Genomic DNA, 18,929 nt, shown 5'->3' with positions numbered 1-18,929 from the left:
ACGCTCTATTATGCTTTCGAATTCTTTACAGAGTGCAATAGACAAGTCTGTAAAAGTTCTTTTTCTAACTCTAGTAAATAACCCTATTTATAGGGAACTGAAAGCATACAAAAAATATACTAAGGCGTTGACTCTAAAGCTTCGAATAAAAGCGCCCTAGTAAAATACATTACAAAACATTCGAAGAGTCCAAAACATACTTCGACTAATTACAACAATTCGACCCTTACAGGGGCCTTCCTTGGGTGCAAAAGCAACCCAAATCTGCCTTGTGACTCTCCCCAAGTGCTAGATCCGAAGTCTTTACCCCCAACCATGTTTGCAATCATGGTTGGCTACCTCATATGGCTTAAAAAGCCCTAAATCTTCCCCAAAAAGGGATCTTACAAACAAGCAAGCAAGGTACTGACTTTATACCTTTCAAAGACTGCAAATGATGAACCAAGCTCGAATCCTTCAGTCTCCTCTTGATCCTTCTATGCTCTTCCTTCTTCCTTGAGGTCAAAACCCACAAGAATCACTCAAAAGCCTTAAATCTTGCACCAAAACACTTAGGGTTTGCTATGGAGGGTTTCTGGGAGCATAAAGGGGCGATGGAGGCTGTATAAGGTTGTTTAAATAGGGTGCAAACCCTCAGATTAGGGTTTTGTCCAGACAGAGACTAGTCGTCGAGTCCGGGACCCGACTCGACGAGTCCATCACTTAAATCCCGCGTCTCATCCCGCTTCTACTCGGCGAGTTGGGCCTTCAACTCGCCGAGTCCCAGGCCAAAAATGCAAAATTACTTAAATAAAATACATACCAGGAACCAGGTGCTACAATGTTATTATAGACTGTCGAGTATGCTACGGACACGTTATAGCCCATTAAGCATATGATGAACGTTTAGGGCCATATTAGCAATGCCAATTGGGCCACTAAGGCCCAATATCATGTTAAAGTTGATAAATGCCCATTGGGCATGTAATTGGGCCACCAAGACCCAATAAACATGTTTGAATATATTGGGCCCTATAATCATGAAATTGGGCCACAAAGACTCAATAGCACGAACAGAAGATTTTTGAGCCCAATCATCGAATCATTTATCTGTTTATCGATTTTTAAGTTCGTAGTGTAGGTATTTGTTGTATGCTAAATGTTTATTCGCGATGTTAAAAAAATACTTTGACGTTTGATTTATAACGAAGCTTTGGTTATATATATATATATATATATATATATATATATATATATATATAAACATTTTAAAAACCATGCGTTATAAATTTAATATTCTTAGCCCAATAATTTAATATTAGCCTATTTGACCCAAAAATATTGATTTTGACCAATTCAGCCACTTTATTAGTAACAATGACACTTTTAGTCCCTTTTGATAAAAATTGACATTTATTTTTCTTGACATTTTCGGCCCAAACATAATTTAAATAATAATTTCAGCCCAAAACTATTGTATTTTCCATTTCCAGCCCTTATTTGTAAAAAGTTTACACTTTTGACCCAAATTCCGTAAGTTTTACATTTTTGACCCCAAAATCCAAAACTTTGCATTTTTAGTCAAATTTTTGCATTAAAGTCATTTTCAGCCCCTGAAATAGTTTATTTACGTTTTAGACTCATATTTTGATAAATTTCAACTTCAGCCCCCAAAACTCTTCATTTTTCGCAATTTTGGGCCCAAAAACCCGTGAGGCCCAAATGTAAGCCCAATAAGCTATAATTTATGTTTTTGGCCCCTTGAGAAGTGTTATTTTCACAAAAGTCAGATTTTTATGTAAATAATACTATTTTATCATTATAAAATCGAAAATATCATATTTTACCCAAATCTTTGTTATTTTTGCAAAAATGACACTTATAAAGATTTTTGGCTTTGTTTTCACTTCTTAAGCCTAAAGACTCTTAGATCTTTGAAGTATGTTGTTTATTATGTTATTTGTTTATGTATCCTTCACACTTTAGCCATAGATCTCGAGATATAACAAATAATATCACATTTTCACAACACAAACCAAAGAAATCACATATAACATGCAAACACACATAGATCAACACATAACACTTGTATTCTCCCCCAAAAACAAGTAAAAACCGAAAACAAGGGGGTATGAAATCACCTTGCTTAGTTGTTCTCGGTTTTGAAAAAGAAATGAAGAAGTTTTCGGCCTAGCTTGCTTCTTTGATGGGATCTTCGAATTCTAGGAAGTTTTAAGAGTATGATTTATGAAGAAAAGGTAGTAAGAGGAGAGAATGAGTGTAGAAAGAAAATATGTTTGTAAGATCTTACCACTAGTATGTAACTTGAAGTGATTTTTGGTGGAAACCTCCTTGAAATGCTTCAAATCTTCGAAAATTTGAGAGGAAGAAAGAGTTGTTCTTGAGGGTGTTTGAGTGTTTATTTGAGAGAATATTGCAAGTGAAGTGTGTGTGTGTGTGTGTGTGTTCCTCTCGGCCGAAGATAAGAAGAAGAAGAGAGGGGTGAGAAGAGTGCATGGAAACATGAGATTTTTGCCTTGTTGCATGTTGAATAATTGCTTAATTAACAATTAAACAATATTGAGGTGGCATGTTTATGTTTAATTGTCCATTCTTTTTTTTTTACACATTGGCCGATATTTAGGCCAAAGAAGAAAAAAGTGAGCTAGTTGGGCTCGTTCTTGGTCTTGCTCGAAAACATAAAGCCCAATAAGTAATTTTTTGGCCCATTAAGCCCATAGGATGGTTCACGGCCCAATTAGCATAAAAGAATGGGTTTTAGGGTCCATTAGGGTTAATTTGTTTTGTTATGACCCAACAAGGCCCATTAAGGATAATTTAATTCATTTTAGGCCCATTATGGCCCACCATGCTAAGTTTTGTGAAAGTGGATCCAATTAGAGCCCATTTAAGGGTTCTAAGCCCAAACTAGTCAAATTGGAAACTTATTGGTCCATTAGGCTCAATAAGGAAATCCTAGTCCATAATGGACTTAAACCGGGATTTTTAGGGTTTCCAATCTTTCGTTGACCATTTGAAGTGTTTGTATAGAGTGTTTGATGGAATTTTGTTGTCATTGAATAAACATTATGCATTGCTTTCAAGTTTTGGCTATAATTTTGTCATTGTTAATGTTTACAAAAGCATAGAATTTTCCTGGTTGTGACACATAACGATTATGGAGTGGTAAGAAGGATTGGGAATCCTTTCCAGACAGTAAGTTGCAAGGAGCTAGTTGAGTCAAAGTGGGGGGGGGGGGGAGCCCTCCAAGTATTCAGGATCAGAAGTAAGTAAGGAGTTGGAATGAGTTCGCAACTCTGTTGAGCAGGGTAATAGTCTGAGTGGCTGTTCGGATGAGAAACGCGTGATTTGGGAGTTTGGGAAACTTCCCAGTGCTGAGAGCGTGTAATAGCGATCAAGAGGTGATTGGTTTGGGAAACCAGGTTGAAGATTTTCTCGGCAGAACGTGATTTTAGCCAGGATGTAAGACTACGGGATAGTCGTAGCATTCACCAGTAGGTAGACAGTACGGGAAGAGTGGTGAGGCTACGGGAGGACCATAGTAATCACGTTAGACGATAGCTGGTTTGGAGAACCAGGTTGGAGGATCGCCAGTAGGACTCGAGTGAGTCAAGATACAGATTGAGTGAATGTCCGACATGGGATGCTTTCGGATTAGAAGTTAGTGTAGAGACAGCATGAGGAGTGTGGGTGAGGGCACGTACCTCCTAGATAGAGGAGTGTGGGCGAGTGCCCGTATCTCCTAGTTAGCGGAGTGTGGGCGAGGCCCGTATCTCCTAGTTAGTATGATCACGATCAGGTAGACATAGTTCGTTGAGATTCGTTCTGGGGGCAGGCCTACCTAGCCCTAGATAGGTGTGACCTGAGGGAGAGGCCACTCCAGTATATAGTTGGGTGAGACCCGTGGGCGAGGCCAGTATGTTAGTAGCAGTACAGGTGAGACTAGAGGGAGAGACCGCTCTAAGATATAGTTTAGATGAGACCCGTGGGTGAGGCCCGTGAGATTTTAGCGGCGCAGGTGGGACCTGGTAGAGACCTTAGAGTCAAGATAGGGGATCAAGGATCCCAGGATTTAGAGAGCCAGGGTGGCAAGGTAGACATAGCAGTTTTAGTTAGCCGAAGTTTCCTTCGGAAGTCGCTGAGAGCGACTGAGAGATGGAGTTTGAGTTCTATAACCGGTAGGAGTCTGGTAGTCGAGGTAATGGCAGTTTAGTTGGGACCGGGGTGGTCTCGGTTCGTCCGAAGAGCAGATCAGAGGCAGCAGAATCTTCGGACAGGTTCAGCAATAAGAGGATCCATGAGTGGAAGTAGTTAGTTGGCTGAGAGGTGCTAGGCCACTAATAGCAGGATTAAATAATCTCAGAGTGAGTGATTTGAATTTGTTGCGCAGCTCTCGTATGAGTCTAACCGTTGCAGGGATGAGTCTATTACTCGAAGGATTATATGATCCATCCGTTGGGAGGGGTTTCTAGCATCAGTATATAGAAAGAGAAAGCACTCAATATGTATCAGCGAAGTGACCAGTACCGGGAGTGGCTGGGAAGGTAGGTTCAGCGAAGGGTATATCCTTCATAGAGATAGAGGAGGTTGTTGTTTATGGATGGTGGCCTTGGGAAGGCCAGTGAACGCGCAAGGAAAAAGGGGTGAACCCCTAGGTCGACCAACATAGTACTCGAGGAGTACCGAAAGGATTATCAGTTGGGAAAGAGTCGTGGTCTCAGGATCGTTGGTGAGCAGAGTACTCTCGAGGTTCTTACCCTCAAGGATTAGTTTTGGCTGAATGACCGGGCGGAAGGTCAATGAAGGTGATCCCTCGAGGATCGGGCTCAGTAGGAGAGGTATCCACCGAGCAGAAATGTTGTGGGCAGATTGTAAGGTTATTGGCCGTAGCGGACTTCGAGGACGAAGTCTAGTTTAAGTGGGGGAGAGTTGTAACACTATGAATTTAGAAGTTCGAAAAAGAGGAGAAAAACCTCAAATGAGGAAGTGACTCGTCGAGTAGATGGGTGACTCGAAGAGTAGGGGCGCGATTTGGTCGCGAGTTTAGTGACCTACTCGACGAGTTGGCCATGTTTGGGAAAAAACCTAAATGTGGGCCTTGTACCCTATTTAAGGAACATTATAGCCTTCATCAGACCCCTGATACTCTCTCAAGTCCAGAACGAAAACCCTAGAGCCTCCCTTGAGTTGTGAGTCATTTGGAGAGTTTTGGAGCATTCTTGAAGCTTGGAGGAACAAGAAGAAGGTTGGAGGTTCAAGGAGGAAGGAGTAGATCCAGAAGATTCACTCCATTTGCTGCTCATTTTGGTAATCAAGTTCCTTCCTTGACTTCTACTTTGTTAGATCTCTTTATGTCCCTTTTTATGAAGTTTATGGACCAAGAATGATTTCTTGTGGGATTAGGACATCCCAAGCAAAGATATTTTCAGAGCTGGAGTCCCTAAGAATGGTTAGGCATAAAGGTGCAAGCTTTATGCCATTAGAAACCCTCATGCAAGCTTTAAGGGGTTATTATGGTCTTTTAAGCCTCAAAAGGCCATGCATGGAAGGAAAGGCAGGGACTTTACGTGTTATACCGATCGTAGGAGCCCAGATCTACCTTTAGGAGAAGTTGTTTGGCTTAGAAATTGTCTATATAGAATGAGACATAGAGGGACTCGGCGAGTCACTTATGGGACTCGGCGAGTCAGTCTGCTTTCTTGCCCTAAAACCCTTCTGTTAAAGGGTATGAATTAAGTTGGTATGGGAGTCAGTCAGCCTGGGTCCATAGCGGGCATGAAGATCATCGTACTCGGCGAGTTCAATGAGGAACTCGACGAGTCTAAGGCAATCTTCTTAGTTTATGAAGATGGACTCGACGAGTTGTTTATACAACTCGACGAGTCATAGTCTGGACATTCATAAGAGGGAGATGAACTCGGCGAGTCGGTTGAAGATGGTCCCGATTGTAGGACTGAAGGAGAACCCGTCGAGTTCTTGCTAGACTCAGCGGGTAGGATCGGTGGTTGTATTGAGTTGGAGAAGCATGGACTCGACGAGTTGGTGGACCAACTTGGCGAGTCAAGTCAACTGGAGATTGACTTTGACCGTTGACTTTGACCAAGTTTAAACAGGGTGGACTTTTGGAATATTGTGGTCTAAATGTTACTTTGGGTATTGATAGTTCGGGGAGCCGAAGGATCAGTAGTTCAGAAGTTGCCGGTTAGCAGTTAGAAGTGTTCAGCTAGTCTTCAGCAGTGCGAGGTGAGTCTCCTCATTGTGTGCATGGGTCTACGACCACAATGGCGACCCATTATGTTTATGCTTATGGTTATGTATAGTAGGAAGACCCGGGGGTTAGCCCTAGGCACTTATCGTGATATGTTGGATTTAGATCCGTTACCGGGGTTAGCCTGACACAGTTTATGTGTTCTGGATTTTGGTCCGATGTCGGGTGGTACCCGAGGCAGTAGAGTATGTGTAGCTATACTTGTTGTCTTTGTGATAATTGTATGTGCCTGGTAGGGAGGTGAGTCGGGCGAGGTCCCATATCTCATCACTAGCCGAGTATGGACGAGGTTCTGTATCTCATTAGAAGCAGAGCAGGGGCGAGGCCCGAGTTAGGAGGAAGGTGAGTGTGGGCGGGGGGCCGTATCTCACTATCAGCAGGAGCGTGGATGAGGCTCCATGACTCATCAGTAGCAGGACAGGGGCGAGGCCCAAGTTAGGCGAGGCCTTAGATCAGTAGCACAGTAGAGTATGTTTAGCCTTATGATATGTGTTATGATATATGCTTGTATATGCTTAGCGGGTGAGGCCCAGAGAAAGGCGAGGCCTAAGAGAACAGATCTGTATACCGAGCGGGGTTCGATGCCAGGCGGGGCCTGATGCCGGAGCGAGTCCGATGCTGGGACTAGTCCTGATGCAGCAGGCAGGGGACCAGTATGTGGTTATGTGTATGGTATGTGGTAGGTTGGGGAACTCACTAAGCTTCGTGCTTACGGTTTTCAGTTTTGGTTTCAGGTACTTCCGGTAGCGGAGGGAAGAGCTCGGAATGATCCCATGACACACACCAAAGAAGTTTAGCCTGGGATGTTTACTCTGATAAAATGAACAAGTGTTTTGAAAAGATACTCTGATTTGTTATATAACCCTTTTAGTATGTTTGAAATGATTTGATACTATGATTTAGTAATGTTTTAAAAAAAAAATTTGGTCATGATTTTTGGGATGTTACAAGTTGGTATCAGAGCCTTGGTTTGAGGGATTCGGATACACTCTCGGGTGTGTCTGAACTCAAACTGAGGACTTGGTATGAAAGTTTTCAAAGGAAAATCATTTTTGTAAAAGAGCTTTGAGAAAAAGAAAAAGGATTTTTGAAAAGAGAAAAGAACTTTGAAAAAGAGAAAAAGGGTGTGGTGCATGCAATCAGCCGAGCTCAAGTAAGTACCCCAAAATACCCATACAAGTTATGTTATGCTATGTTTATTAGAACTGCATGCTAGATTAGGACTAAGGATCTAGGAAGATGCCTTATGTGCCTGTTATATGTGTATGAGCTTTATGAATTGCATGCCAGTACAGATTCCTGATTAGAGGATAAAACAACTTGATTGTATTATGTGGTTAGCTTTCCCAATGCCCGAATGCTGCTTGATTTGTGCTATTAGGAGTTTTAGTTATCTCTAATTAACTAGTAAACGAATATGTTAAGATACATATTGCAAGGACTAAATAATTTCAGAAGGTTAGGTCTAGCCCTATTCCGCAGCTATTGTCTGAGTCTAACCGTTGTAGGGTAGGACCTCTCATTCGAAGAGTTATCTAGTCTAAGCAATATGTAATGGTATTCACGAGTTAGTTAAGGGGAGATAACAGGGACTTCTTATGCACCTGATGGCAGATAGTGAGTTGGAGGTTACCTTAGGGCAAGCCTAGGATGGGAGTAGTGCTGGGAGCAGTGTTAGTAGCAATGAAAGGGACTTGGTGTAGTCGAGGCAATTCTTGAGGAAAGTATGGATAGATGTGGAAGGTAGTAGGGGCCCATACTACTGAAAGCAGAGGATCTGTACTCGATTCAAGAAGGGCTGAGATGAAACCGGGAAACTTGTAGTGTGAGTGTGATCCCTCGGTAGAAATGTGTATTCTGATGGTAGTTATGATGTGTTGCAGAATGGTGACACTACGGGGTAGACTAGTTGGCGGATCAGGTGACGGAGAGGGATCAGGCTCGGGTTCAGGGACCGAGCTACCCGAGGAGCGGATGAGGGAGTTTGTATCAGTCGAGGTTACGCGCAGTATTCTAGATCAGACTCCTGTGATCTTTGGCACGTTCAAGGAGGGAATACTGGAGATATTGGATGAGAGGTTGGGAGCCTTCCGCGTCGAGATGGTAGCCATGATGGGAGCGCGTACTTTGATATTTCGAGAGTTCAGAGCTTGTGGAGCACCAGATTGGGGCTCGGGACCCCATCACTAGCAGCAGGTGGTTGACCGATGTTGCCAACCCCTTTCGTACGAGCCGATGTCCCAAGGGGGACAAGGTCCGACTTGCCTCCTGTCTTCTGAAGGACAGAGCACGTGATTGGTGGGAGGAGGTTGGACATGCCATTGGAGATGATGCCGCGTTGGACGCGATGACATGGACTGATTTCTCGGCTAGGTTCAGGGCCGAGTTTGCACCAGTGATCGAGGTGCAGCAGCTAGCACGAGAGTTTCAGGATTTGAAGCAGACGACTGAGACTGTGGCGGAGATCACCGCCAAGTTCAGAGAGAGATCCCTTCTCGTGCCGCAGTATGTGGCGGACGAGGAAATGAAGAAGGCTCGGTATCACGAGATGCTGAGATGTGACATCACATAGTTTGTGAGCAGGTCCAGCTGCAAGACACTGGAGGATATGATTGCTCGTGCCTGGGAGAGAGAGATTGATTTGGAGTTAGAGAGGAAGAGGAAACCGGATGAGATTCAGGTAGCCACAGGTTCAGGCAAGAGACTCAAGGGGCCAGATTCGAGATCGAGGGATTTACAGAGCCGAGCTCAAGTAAGTACCCCAAAATACCCATACAAGTTATGTTATGCTATGTTTATTAGAACTGCATGCTAGATTAGGACTAAGGATCTAGGAAGATGCCTTATATGCTTGTTATATGTGTATGAGCTTTATGAATTGCATGCTAGTACACATTCCTGATTAGAGGATAGAACAACTTGATTGTATTATGTGGTTAGCTTTCCCAATGCCCGAATGCTGCTTGCTTTGTGCTATTAGGAGTTTTAGTTATCTCTAATTAGCTAGTAAAAGAATATGTTAAGATACATATTGCAAGGACTAAATAATTTCAGAAGGTTAGGTCTAGCCCTATTCCGCAGCTCTTGTCTGAGTCTAACCGTTGTAGGGTAGGACCTCTCATTCGAAGAATTATCTAGTCTAAGAAATATGTAATGGTATTCACGAGTTAGTTAAGGGGAGAAAACAGGGACTTCTTATGCAGCTGATAACAGATAGTGAGTTGGAGGTTACCCTAGGGCAAGCCTAGGATGGGAGTAGTGTTGGGAGCAGTGTTAGTAGCAGTGAAAGGGACTTGGTGTAGTCGAGGCAATTCTTGAGGAAAGTACAGATAAATGTGGAAGGTAGTAGGGGCCCATACTACTGAAAGCAGAGGATCTGTACTCGATTCAAGAAGGGCTGAGATGAAACCGGGAAACTTGTAGTGTGAGTGTGATCCCTCGGTAGAAAAGCTAATCTATTTAATTATTACATACCATATGAATAAATAAATTATTACAACCATTTTATAACAAAAATAACCAACACAACAACATAACAACACATTGGTCCTTGGCTAGTTTATGCACATCATATACATCAATATACACATCAAACAACCTTTGTTTTTCTAAGACAACTTTAAATGAAAAAAGATGCATGAAACTTTTGTCACATAAAATAACAAAAAAATTGTCATAGAAAATATGTATGAACTTATTTTTATAAAAAAAACAAGTTATCAATATTATCCAAAAACTAAGATTTCCAATAATCAAAAAATCTAACTAAACTTACAAGATGGGTTTGATACCAATTGTTGGGTTTTAGTTCAAAAATAGTTTCATAAACTTGAAAAATATGGCAACGGAAGACTTTAATTTTTGTGAAATAACATAAACATTTTATACCCACCAAGGATCTTCTTGCAAGTTATAGAAAGATTAAAAAACCAACCAAGGAAGAGGTGAAGAAATAACAACTTTTGTAGTTCTTTGGGTCCTCTCGGGAGGCTTGAAAGTTGATGAAGAATGTGGAACTTTTGAGACACCAACAATGACTCAACTTGATGTAGATGCTAGTCCAAAACTCTTAAAATCATAAGCTTTAAGTTCATAACCAATATGAACTTAAAGAGGGCTTGAAGATGCAAGTGTTCTTCAAGTTTTCTAACCAGAACCAGAGAGAAAGGGACATGGAAGAGAGGATTCGGATTTTGCATCAAGGAATGAATGAGAAAATAATCCAAGTGCAAGCTCTCTTATTTATATGTATAAAGTGAAGTTATTAACCATTAGTCCTTAGCAGTTTAAGCAAACTTGTCCCCATTGTCATAAGCATGTCTCCCATGCCTTTAAAGCATGATTAGACAAGTCATACACTTATTCTTTTTATGCATATCTCAAAAATTGCATAAAGAAGAAGAAAGAAAGTCAAACTTTTATAAACTCATTTATAAAATATAAAGCTTGTCTTTTAGGAAAAAGACAAAAGGATTCAACCAGTCCAAAAGTTTGTACATTACTTATAAATCATACCATATAATGTATATTAAGTTACTTTCTAATGGAATTTATTATTTCCATGAAATAAATAATTTCCAATTTAATTATAAGAGTTTTATTGAATATTTATTAAAATCAATTTCTAATAAATAATCAATTGTATCAAGTTGTTGTTAGTGTGACCCTTTAGTATCATGTGTTATTTAGTAATATCACTTTAATATGACTCTTGAGCATACTAGGCCTTTCACTACCCCCCATGGTCTGACATCCAAGTGTCATGTGCTACCCCCATGGTCCTTCCTTGAAATGTCATGGGTTGCCCTCATGGTCCGACATCCAAGTGGCATGGGCTACCCCTATGGTCTTTCATACAAATGTCACGGGCTACCCCCGCGGTCTTCTATGCAAGTATCAAAGAGACAACTAACATTCCACATAATAATTAATGGGCCGACATTGGTGCCTTCGACCCATGGAGATAGTGAGAAAACTCACCTCAGTCAGCTGAAACCCGCGAATAATCTCTGACTACAGTTCTGCTAAAAATCCTACGTTATCAATTACCAAAATAATATCAAATTAATAAATGAGTCCCGACTCACACTAAGAGTCCAAATTAGGGTAAAAGACATTTTTACCCTTCCTCTAACTTGGCCCAAGGCCAAGGCCCAATCCAATTTCGACGATCCTTATATCCATGAAAAGGTGATGAGAATCTCTACACTTTTATCAAATCATACATGCAAAATTTCCCGAACAACAATCTAATTTCCATAAAATCCCGAGTTGATACTTTACCAAAATACCCATTGGCTCTAAAACACGAACCGAACACCCGGATCATCTAAATTACGTCACCTACACCCAAATGGGAAAAGATTCAGGACAGGGCGTTACAACTCTCCCTCACTTAAATTAGATTTCGTCTTCGAAATCATTCCTTACCGCCCCAGGCACGCCAGGCGGCTTGAGCAACACAACCACAACCCCGAGTATACAACACCCTTCCCCAAGGCAACCGAGACCAACCCTAGTAGGGATCTCCGAACCTGAAAATGAAAGAATCCTTTCCCAGCCTAAAACAATCCTATGCATAATCACCACATCTACTCAACCTAAAATCTGAAGTCTCAAATTGGTCTAACTCCCTGACAGACCGCCCGAACTGAACCATTGCTAATTCCATTCCTCTTTATCTCCCAAACTGACTACTCAACTTCTAATTACCTGAGGTTCCCACTAGAAAATAGATTCACTGACCATATGTTGCTGCCGACAACCTTTCACTTGACCAAAGGGATTAAATTTTCCTTCGAGAGAAGGCTCATCTTGATGATAACAATTCCTTACATATAATGAACAACGCGAGACAAACTGGAAGATAACTTTATAGTGCTGAACAAGACACTGCTTCCTTGAACTGCCGAACCAACATACCGCTGCTGAAATTTTGAAACCCCATGCTTGCCTGACCCCCACACATACAAAACCAAATCAAAACACAATGACAATAGCATGGTCTACCTTCAAATCTGAAACCATCCTTTAACCCTGAATCCTTCAACTGATACCCTTGGCATACATATTACTTAATTCATATCCCAGTGAAATGAAGATCTTGCACACGAATTCCCACTAAGAACCAACTCGGTACTTAACTCATAACCCGAGATCCAAGGATCTACACTTTCATTTCACCTGAAACCTTCTGATTCACAATAACCCCTCACTAAACCAGGATATAAGGGTTCCCAAGCCATCACTGAGACTACCAGTCTTGCACCTGGTCCAACCACCAGGCTCACAAGATCCCAATGACAAGAATATCATAGCCTAAGCATCCCTTTTGCGCCACTCACTAACCACACACTCAATCCTACAACCCAAGATCGAATACCTCGACCCAACAGTCTCTACCAGGTCCCACCTGCATTGCCATATATACACGGGCCTCGCCCACGGGTCCCACCCAAACTATACCACTAAGCAGCCTCGCCTACGGGTCCCACCCATATAGAGCTACACAGACTCGACTCCGCCTCGGACCCCAATGGTCCTCAACCTAAAACAGAGAAATGCTCTTCGACAATACTGTCCTTCTTGCCCAAGGCACGAACTGATCCCCCTTTATACTCATGACCACCTCAAACGATAGGTTACCTCAAACTGGTGAATACTACGATCTCATCGCAATCTTACAACACTACTAACCAACCATGGTTACCACCCATGGTCTTACCCTATTCGAACCATCTCAACCCCAATTATCCTGAGTCGAACCCGCACCCGACATTCTTGTGGATTTTTGGAACCGGGAACCGGTAGAACCGGCAAAAACCGGAATCGTATGTTGCTATTTCTCGAGGACCGGTTCCAACATTGAAGACACGACAAGAACCGGTAGGAACTGGAACCGGTAGAACCGGCGGTCCGGTTCAGTTCTTATTTTCCACCAAGTTCGGTTCCCGGGTCGGTTCCGTTCCTCATCCCTAGTTGTTTGTACTTATGTCTTGTTAAGATTTCCATTGATTTAGATAATGTAAATCGTAATCCATAAAGATTCAAATTTGTCCGAAATACAATCATATTTTCCGGAACAGAAAGAACTTGTCTCGAAATACATTAATGTAGGATGAAGATACGTAAATGTGTAGATATCGTAAATATTTAATCATATTTTGCAAAATGAGGGTAAGAATCTAAACGAACGGTAGAAATTTGTGTCCAAAATAGGAAGTAGTGGTATGAAACACGAAGGGAACTTGTTGCTCGTCTATTACATGTTATGCAAGGAGGTTTTTACCAATCCATGGTCCAATGTGGATGAACTAATATTTTCGTTGGATTACTATGCACTCCGCTTTTGATAAGAGAACGTCCTACTTGATAACATGTTTGCAGTTTGGTGACTATTTCGCAACTCGTTTAACGACCACACAATTTTAAAACTAGGTGTTTCCATTTGTCTCGACGGTTGACACAATGAAATTTAGTGACTTAGAGCACATCGTCAATAGCTCACATGATGAGTTATCCGACGAAGATTGCGTACAAGTGTCCCTCTTGTATAAGTTGCAGTTTGGTAGATACCCCCATCAGCCCGCAATGGATGAATTTTTTGCACTCGTAATCCAATTTGGACGAGTTTAATAGGTATCATGTAATTTACGAATTTTATTTACTTTTAATTAGTTGAAATTTATTAAAAAAAATTTGAAATGATTATATCTATAACCAACTTTCTTATCTTTATACCTAACATCACACGATGTATAGAAACATTGTACGCAAATTGTTTTACCTACCTTGAGTCTATGCCATAGGTAATAACTTACATATTTAGTTACTTCTGGCACCGGACGAACAATTGCCACCAAATGGTTTTCCCCAACATATCCGACTAACATCACTTTCCTTAACATGATTACCAACAAACAACTTTACTTTATAGAGGCATACTAGTTACAATATTAACAAAATTTTCGACAAGGTTGTCATCAATGTGTTGCATAACTATGTTTGATCCAACACAACATATTTGATTACTATATAACTTGAACTCCGCCACCAAGTTAATTTGTTAAATCCACTCCATAACTTATGTGTAATGTGGAGTTATACAATACATACATCCGTTTATTTGCTCCCAATATCCTTTGCTATAGCAAAGTTGATATTATTTGACACCATCATGGTAGTACCGAAACATCCACACAACTTGCTTGAGGAGTAAGAGGTTTTATCAATGGTCTCAAAGATTCCATTATACTTGTAAAAGATGGCCGCTTCCACGCCTCACTGCAATATATATCAACTTTTCATCAGGACATGGCAAGACACAACAGGTTGTACTGTATTGATTATTGATCTCATGGGACTGGGACTCAGACAGGACAAGACAAGAGACAAAGACAGAACATTGCCGATATGAAAAAGGTGGGACAGTCTCTAGTCTCTTGTCTATGTACAAAAGACGAAAATAGCCCTATATAGTCTAAATGAAATGGCAATGAACTCACTTTGCCCAACAAGCTTCTATCAAGGCTGCTATTTGACGATTTACATTATGAGGGATCTCAAGCCTTTTGTGCCTATACCCTACTGCTGCCACAACCTATAACAAAAAATATATAATAAAAAAATGTTGGAGTAATTTAGTTTTTTATAAAGATTAAAGACTAATAAATGGCACAAACCTGAGCAGCATTTAGATTACTCCAAGGTTCTTGTAAAGTAATAAGCTCCCACAAAATAACACCAAAGCTATACACATCTGATTTTTCATTTGATGGTTCATCATTTAACACTTCTGGTGCCATCCATTGTGGCTGTTATAATTTATAATTAATAAACAAATAGTTTACAAAAAGTATAAATTATAAAATATAGAAACAAAATCGAATAAAAAAAAACTCACAGTTCCAGCTGCAGACTTGGATGAAAGAAATGTATTTGCTTTCAATCGAGATAAGCCAAAATCAGATACCTGATTAACAAATCAGAATAAATAATATATTCTATATAATTTATTATTTATTTCACCTAATATTGTATCACAAGTTTACCTTCACTGTATAATTTTTGTCAACTAAAAGATTGGGGGATTTTAAATCTCGATGAACAATTGGAGGATTGCGTTTATGAAGATAATTCATTCCTTTTGCCTATATAAAAAAGGAGGTCATTAATCATTATATTAAATATTGATATATATATATATATATATATATATATATATATATTAAATATTGATATAATAACATAGAAAAAAATTGAGTAATTAATAATTACCACATCAAAAGCCATCTTCAGGCGATGTCGCTCATCCAATATCTTTTTTGGACCAGGTTTGTGTAAAAGCCTAAATAAACTACCTCTGTATTTCAATATAAATAAAACCATAAAGTTAGGTTATTGTATATTTTATGATTTTTTATAAAATCTGTGATAAAAATAAAATCTGACCTTGATAAATATTCAGTGACAATCGACATATTTGGAGGCTCAGTGACAACACCCATAAAAAGAACAATATTTGGATGCTGCAGGCGTCTCATTATTGCAACCTAAAAAACAAACAGTGGCATAAAAGTCAAAAAAGCATTTTCAAGAAAAATAAATATTAAAAAAAAACAAACAAACCAAACTTGCCTCCCGCCAGAATTCATTGAATTTTCCAGGATGAAAATCTTGTTCTAAGAACAGAGTCTTCACAGCAACATCCTGGAATTTAGAATTATAAAGAAAAATTACACATTTAATAAAAAATAAAAAAATAAAATAAAAATAAAGACCGAGTTACAACTTACTTCACCATTCCATTCAGCACGATGAACAGTACCAAAAGAACCTGCTCCAATTTTCTCTTTCAAAACCATATCAGTCCATGGAATGTCAAAAACATCTGCATTGAGGGTATGTTGTAAAGGGGCATTTTCGACCATTCTTGTTGGATTAAATCCATTGTTGTTGACTAGACCAGACATATTGATATCAACATAATGTCTATCAGATTGTTGAGGATGAACTGCATCCCCTACATCTCCATCACCTACAAACAAGAAAAGAAGAATACAAACTTAAACCTTCAATGTTTTGAAGCAATTTGTATAGTCGAAACACTTATAAGAAGCTTTACCAGTAGATGGATCTTCAAACACCAGATTTAATGAGTCAGAATCTAGAAAGTAGTGTTTGGCAATTGACTCAAAGTCAACTGTGGAGTCAATATGTGTAGAACGTGGAAACCGGAGTGGTGAAAAGATTGAGATGGAAGATGGACCATTTATTAGAGAGTCAGGTTCATAGAGGCAACCAGGGTTCCCAATTAAATCAACAAGAACCTCCCTAAAATAAAAGAATTGGACATCAATTTTACATAAGTGAGTAATCTGAAAGCATCAAAGCAATGAATTCACATGTTTGTTTACTTGTCAATGCCCATACGAACAAGGCAAGATGAAGCATCATCTTTTCTGCAATATTTGCAACCTTTAGCTATTCGACATGGTAAACCAATGGTCTCAGCTAAGACCTGTAGAAGTCATAAGAAAGTTTACATAATAAGACATCCGTTTGATTCTAATAAAAGTTCAATACTACAACAGAAACATACTTTAAATAGTATAGCTCGATGTCTGCAAAGGCCAATAGAGAGTCTACCAATGGGAAGTGCAATAGATCCTAGATGTTTCTTGAGGTCATCACTGTACTTCTTCCACGATGGAAGCAATTCATTTTCTCCTGCTGAAGCTACACCTCTTGTGAAGGAAAGAAATTTCGTATATAAGATAGTATAGAAGACATGCCAAGCATTTATGAAGTACATAATGAGCTGAATACTCACCCCATTTGATTGCAAACAAGCTTTGCAAGTTGCTCAACAATTTCGGTTGTGGTCAAGCTATTAGAATAAATGCTATGAGTTTGGTTCTGTAGTTGCATGAGGCTAGGATCACCAATTCTGTCAATGACAATTGCTTCAAATGCAGATTCAGTAGCAGAATTAACAACTTTTAGAGACTCCAGTGATGGAATTCGTCCACTCTCTTGAGGATTACTGCATACTGACCACACATATGGATCCATTCCATGAATAAAGTAAAATCCATCTGGGACCTTGTCAAAGTAAGATAAGCAACCATTTGCCTGATATAAAATCACTCATAGAGTATGAATACAGCCAGTTATCAGGTTGTATCATAGTGCTATTGAATAGGATGTAGAAAAAGGACATACCCAGAATCGATGTGATAGAGCTTCTGCAGAAGACACAGAAGCAGTTTCATCATGATCTAGTAAATTAGGATCATCCGCGCAAGTAGCTTCTGATGAAAGCCGTAGCGCCAAAGCCAACTGTAATTGATAACCCTCCTCCGTTTGTTGTGCCCAACTTTTCAACGAAGAATACATTCCACCAACAACAACACCACCGCCCGTCTCCATCATCTCCCACCTCAACGCCTCACAATCACCGGCATCAGGCAAATGAATGTAAGCATCATGATCGCCACCACCACTGCTCGTCGCAGCTGACAACGACGGAATGAAGCAATCACCAGATAACGAGCTTTCAGCATAGCTACTCCCACTCGATTGTCTCTGTAAGCCACCAGTCGTCGCGGGAAATGCCGACTGCCAATTCTGCTGCATCCTCTGATCGGTAGTCAAGTTTATCAAGTCCCAGTCAAATCCTCCTCTTTCGCTCTTCTTCGGTAACTCGTATCCACCGCTACCAGTTCCGCCGGAAAACTTCGTCGGAAGAGTATGTTGGATGTGATCGTCGGGAATTTGAGACAATAAAGTGTAATTCGATCGTCCAGCAGGTATTTCCATGAACAAAACTCAGTGATTTTACGCTACTCAACCCTTAAAAGTTACAAATGGAGATTCTCTGTGAAGACGACAGAATTTTGTTTCCGTTATTGTGGGGGAAAGGGGGGATGTTTCGAAGGGCAAAATCGTAAAATCAAGGGTCTTATGATCCTTGGACCATTTACGAGTCGGTGCAAAGAATTTTGTGTTCGTTCAAAAGGGCCAAAGGGGATGTTTAAAAGGGCAAAAGCGTAAATGTACACGTTTGAAAGATTTGGAACATCATGTTTGCGTCCCACAACCCTTGTTAGTTGTTAAATTTTTAAATACATCTGATTCATACACGTTATAGATAATTTTTTTTATATTTGACTAAGTGAGTATCAATCAGTTTCAATAAGTTTAATTCAAGGTTGTCAAAATCGTGATCTTATATTAGGCCTTTTTTTCGTTTTGTAAAATCGTGATTGTAAGATCGAATCGGATTGTAAGATCCTACCAAAAACATTTTAAAACATAAGAATACATTTTCATCTGTCTATTAACCATTCAGTTAACAATAAATAATTTAAAACATAACAGATACATATCTAATATATCATTTAACGATAAACAATTCAAATGAGTTATTGTACGTAGTTAGTTCAAGAAAAAATGTTATAATTTTTTTTAAAAAAATATAACGATCCAACGATCTTACGACCCGACCACAATCTTACTGAAAAATGATCCTAGTAAGATCGGGATCGATTTGCCTTGGTAGTATCGTAGGATCGTACGATCCTACAATCAAGATCGTGATTTTAACGTGGGTTTTTACCCAACTTAATGACTATTCTAAATGATTAGATTAATATAAGAA

The 18,929-nt window shown here is 39.9% G+C and overlaps 1 protein-coding gene across 1 annotated transcript; it reads right to left on the bottom strand.

Moving 5' to 3' along the window:
• Positions 1–14,177: 14,177 nt before the first annotated feature.
• LOC145151428 (serine/threonine-protein kinase CTR1-like) lies at positions 14,178–18,232 on the bottom strand. Its single transcript, XM_079075341.1, has 14 exons — positions 17,492–18,232; positions 17,100–17,401; positions 16,869–17,013; positions 16,684–16,787; positions 16,392–16,600; positions 16,063–16,304; positions 15,905–15,976; positions 15,719–15,819; positions 15,545–15,629; positions 15,319–15,417; positions 15,171–15,239; positions 14,950–15,081; positions 14,773–14,867; positions 14,178–14,551 (listed from the first exon to the last, which is right to left on the bottom strand). The coding sequence occupies exons 1-14, from the start codon at positions 18,086–18,088 to the stop codon at positions 14,443–14,445; spliced, it is 2,361 nt and encodes a 786-aa protein (XP_078931467.1). The 5' UTR covers positions 18,089–18,232; the 3' UTR covers positions 14,178–14,442.
• Positions 18,233–18,929: the final 697 nt, after the last annotated feature.

This window comes from Lactuca virosa, chromosome 1 (assembly GCF_052849685.1).
Source record: "Lactuca virosa cultivar CGN04683 chromosome 1, Lactuca_virosa_CGN04683_v6, whole genome shotgun sequence".
NCBI lineage: Eukaryota > Viridiplantae > Streptophyta > Magnoliopsida > Asterales > Asteraceae > Lactuca > Lactuca virosa.
This window is presented reverse-complemented; position numbering and strand designations above follow the sequence as displayed.